Source organism: Chinchilla lanigera, unplaced genomic scaffold, assembly GCF_000276665.1.
Source record: "Chinchilla lanigera isolate Chin_1 unplaced genomic scaffold, ChiLan1.0 scaffold00589, whole genome shotgun sequence".
NCBI classification, from domain to species: Eukaryota; Metazoa; Chordata; class Mammalia; order Rodentia; family Chinchillidae; genus Chinchilla; species Chinchilla lanigera.
Genome location: NW_004955990.1, coordinates 3,005 through 4,167, shown reverse-complemented (window position 1 = coordinate 4,167; position 1,163 = coordinate 3,005). Strand labels below are relative to the sequence as shown.

General features: G+C 43.2%; 1 protein-coding gene across 1 annotated transcript in view; it reads left to right on the top strand.

Moving 5' to 3' along the window:
- The window catches only part of LOC102004030 (prolactin-like), a 5,059-nt gene that overhangs the window by 2,040 nt on the left and 1,856 nt on the right, over positions 1-1,163 (top strand). Inside the window, exon 2 of the mRNA XM_005415158.1 lies at positions 277-479. Within this exon, the coding sequence (XP_005415215.1) occupies positions 277-479 (203 nt within the window). The remainder of the gene's footprint in view (positions 1-276; positions 480-1,163) is intronic.

Here is a 1,163-nt window from a genome sequence, read left to right as displayed (position 1 = left end):
GAAAATATGGAAGTCCAGAGGGAAAATACAATTGAAAAATTGTTATCAATTAGAAATCCTGTTGGAAAAAGTATTCATTTTAATCAGTGCATTTCATGTACTTGTTTGTTTTACTGTGCAATACTTAGGCCAGTGCCTTAACTTGTAAGTTTTAAGAACATCTACAGTCTAGAGAAGAAGTGTCCACACACAAGAGACATCACAGCAGTTTTGAGGTCAGCCTCTCTGAGGAAGCTCACGTGTAACTAACCTGGCTGTGTCTCACTCTTGTTATAGTGTCCACCTATCTTGCTGCTCAGGATAAGGACTTGATCATCCTGATGATCCGCTTGATGCGCTCCAGGGATGATCCACTGAGCCAGTTCCGGACCGCAGCTGCTCGCCTGCCGAAGGTTCCCCCGAGTTTCCTGCTGAACACTGAAGTGATCCAGGAGAAAATGCAGCAAATTTTGGAAGGCCTGAAGACCATCGCCTTACCGGTGGGGGAGCCTCATGATGTCTCCCGGTTTCTGAATTTCAGTGTCCACTGTGTGTTTGGAAAAACAGTGGCATTCCTTGCTTTAAAGGAAAAACATTTAGGCCAAATGTTGCACCTTCCAGTCTGCCACTAGTTAGAGCCAGAGCTGTAGGCAACAGTGCAGATTCTGATGTGAAGGAGTCTCTGGACTCATGGTGCTTAGTGTGCTGTCTCCCTTGCACTGTCCATGAACACCTCAGGACTATCCCTTCATGGGTGGTGATTACACATTTTCCCTGGGCAGAAATTCAGAGAAGGGCACCTATGGAGAAATGGATCCCTCAAAGTGTTTTTGGACTCCCACACTGAAATTCTGTAGAGTTTTTCTGTTTTCACCTCACACCAAGTCATAGTGAAGCCCTGGTTTTCCAGAATGATTCCTTCTGCTCGTGATCCAAAACAATGTATAATAAAGCTGTGAAAGGAGAAGCAGTTGTTATCATGTGATGCCTGAGCATGCACTAATTATATTGCAAGACATCATTAGTTTTATGAAGTTGAAATCTGTCAGATAAGTTTCCTCATCTTGTGAAATACTCAGAGACCAACTTAGTCAAAATCCAAAGTTTTACTGTATTTAGGGGGAAAGGAAAATATCTGATTCAGATTTAATGGTGCCCGCAAACACTTGAATGGCAAAACCAAA